We start from the raw sequence: 3062 nt of genomic DNA, 5'->3' as shown, positions 1-3062 counted from the left end.
CAGGAGAATGGCATAAACCCGGGAGGTGGAGCTTGCAGTGAGCTGAGATCCGGCCACTGCACTCCAGCCTGGGCAACAGAGCGAGACTCCGTCTCAAAAAAAAAAAAGAATGAAAACTATAGTCCAAGACCTAGAGCTCCTATTTTTTCTTAAATTGATTAATGCTAAGTGTCATGGTTTTTAAACTTTTGGCATGTACCAGGGACTTTGACACTATTTCATAATATTTCATTTCATTTTCATTGGAAACTTGAGATGTGTGGCACTTTATCTGTTTTACTGAAAAGGAAACTAAGGTTAGGAAGGTTAAAGTAACGTGCCCAGCTTTTACAGTACTCATAAGTAGAGGAGCTGGGATTTGAACTCAGGTCTATCTGATTCCAAAGACCATCACCATTGGTTGGTTTCTCATCTTTGATCTATGGAGAAAATAGGAAAAAAAAAAAATCTCTTACTGAACTGCTGCAATAACTGATAGGCATGAAACTTCTTCCATAAATTATTTTTATTGAAAAAAGATGCTTCTAACCTTCTGCATGAACTTGTTTCCTTTCTTTTAGGTATCTCGTCATGAACGTCGAATTTCTCAGATTCAGCAATTGAACCAGATGCCTTTGTATCCAACCGAGAAAATTATATGGGATGAAAATATTGTCCCAACTGAGTACTATTCTGGAGAAGGTATGGTAAAGAAATATGGATTCAGCTATACAATGAAATAATTTCAGATTTGTCATTTATAATTGGAATTATAGACAGTGTACTTCAGTCCACTCTGTACTTTGGGAAAATTTCCTGGTGCCCACAAGTTAACTTTAGAAGCTAGGAAAGATTTAGTATTTTGAATGCTTTGGCACTAAGGGTTTTTATTAAATTTAACTATATACATATCGCCCTGTAAAAAATATGACTATAAAGCCCTAAGACTGTTTTGGTTTTTTTGCTTGTTTGTATGAGACAGGGTCTTGCTCTGTCACCCAGACTGGAGTGCAGTGGTGCAACCTCAGCTCACTGCAGCCTCTGCTCCTGGGCTCAAGTGATCCTCCCACTGTAGCCTCCTGAGTACTTGAGACCACAGGCGTGCACCACCACACCCAGCTATTATTATTATTATTACTATTATTATTTGTATTTTTAGTAGAGACAAGGTCTGACCATGTTGCTCAGGCTGGTCTCGAACTCCTGAGCTCAAGCGATCTGCCCACCTCAGCCTCCCAAAGTGCTGGGATTACAGATGGGAACCACTGCACCCGACCGTAAGACTGTTTTCAAGGAGACCTGATAATACTTGAAGTATAGCTTTCATTGTGTCACTGTGATAGGCTGTGTTTGATAGAGCTTTTTTCAAAGGCTTTTTTTTAGTGACTCTGTTGAATTCTATGTAAAGCCAGGTAATGATCACCAAAAAAAGGCGTTATCATTTATTGATAGTAAACCCTTAGTGTTGATCCAAAATGGTATTGCCTAGTTTGTTCATTTATTTCCCCAGATTTGGATCTAAACACTTTTCACTCATCCTCTGAGGATGAGAATTGGCTACAACTGAGTGTATGTAAAAGTGCATTCAGATATATTTTGAAGGTATATTTCAAAAGAAATTTCAGGACATTTTTTGAACAATGGCATCATTAGTAGAAGAAATGTAACTGTTTTAAAGACATCACAAGTATAAGTATTGGTATATTTACTTAAAATGGTTACTCTAAGACATATCCTAGAGCCATAACTCCGATAGACCCAGTGCACTAATATTGTGCTAGATTTCAGAACATAGGCAGTCTTCATATCTTTTTGTGTTCTTACAGTGGTTAATATGTTGCTTTCTCATGTCTAGGGATGCACACCTGGGTGATAAAAGTATAAAGAAATTCAAGATAGTGATTGCTATAAAAGTCAGGAAATAGTTACTTTCAGGTAAAGAAGCTGTAACCAGGAAAGGGCACTTGGGAGGATTCTGGGATAGCTGACAAGGTGGTTACAAGGTTTCATTTAAAAAATGTCTTTTACTTTACTGGTACCTTCTATACATCCCTTTCTTTCTTTTTGTTTCTGCTGAAAAGCCTGAGTTGTTTGATCATAGAGTTCCCACAGTCTATAGATTTTTCTGATTGAATACTCATGGCATTTTGCAGCATGTTCCTCTGTTCTTTATTTTCCTTGCAAATTAGTACCACTTTGTGCAGAGGCTTGATCAGACTAAGGTTCTCCTTGGCAGGATTCTTGGTAGTGGTGTGTTCTTTCATCAGGAGGCACATACTGTCTGCTTGTCTCTCTTTTTGTACTACTAGTAGCTATTGATACTTAACACTTAGATTTGTTAATTCAGTGAGTATTGCAAATGCTGACATTTTGTCATTTTTTTAAAGTAAAAATGTGCTATCGAAAGAAATTGAGTTAGATTACAAGTCAGAGTTTACTAATATAAATAATGTTAAATTTTTGTTCATCAATGTTGTCTTTAAGTTTATTTTTTATTTTTTGGTAGTATGGACAACAATGATGAGACTATGACTTCTCAGTAAAATGTATTTTGGGATTTTTTAAAACCTTTTTGATATTGCTGCTAAGTGGTCACTTATTGTCGAAGAGAAATAGTGTTAAGTGAGAATAATGAAAGGAATATTGTTTGTTTATATAGTCAGAGAAGGGGGAGTCTAGAATAACATACAAACAATGTCTTGTCCTTAAAGTTTAGCCAGAAGGCAAGTTCAGAGCACAATAATAGTCATCAGAGATTGATTTATGCAATGTAACGTAATAATTCAGTGTTCATGCTAAATTTTGTTGTGCGCTAAATTTATGGTAACATTATTCACTTCAATATTTGCCAAATATAAATTAGGTGATAAGGGAAGAAGTTTTAAACTACTTGAAACTATTAGTACAAGTATCCTTAAATACTTTGAAGGAGTACTGTTTACATACACATCACTGGATGCAGATTACATGTCTTAATAAAACTCATCCTTTACCCTAATTCTTTTTTCTTTTTTTTGAAATGGAGTTTTGCTCTTGTTGCCCAGGCTGGAGCGCAATAGCGCGATCTTGGCTCACTGCAACCT

General features: G+C 36.2%; 1 protein-coding gene across 1 annotated transcript in view; it reads left to right on the top strand.

Moving 5' to 3' along the window:
* AQR (aquarius intron-binding spliceosomal factor) overlaps positions 1-3062 on the top strand; it is a 118092-nt gene that overhangs the window by 53601 nt on the left and 61429 nt on the right. The window contains exon 15 of the mRNA XM_011992691.1: positions 561-681. Within this exon, the coding sequence (XP_011848081.1) occupies positions 561-681 (121 nt within the window). The remainder of the gene's footprint in view (positions 1-560; positions 682-3062) is intronic.

Source organism: Mandrillus leucophaeus, unplaced genomic scaffold (assembly GCF_000951045.1).
Source record: "Mandrillus leucophaeus isolate KB7577 unplaced genomic scaffold, Mleu.le_1.0 Scaffold417, whole genome shotgun sequence".
NCBI lineage: Eukaryota > Metazoa > Chordata > Mammalia > Primates > Cercopithecidae > Mandrillus > Mandrillus leucophaeus.
This window is presented reverse-complemented; position numbering and strand designations above follow the sequence as displayed.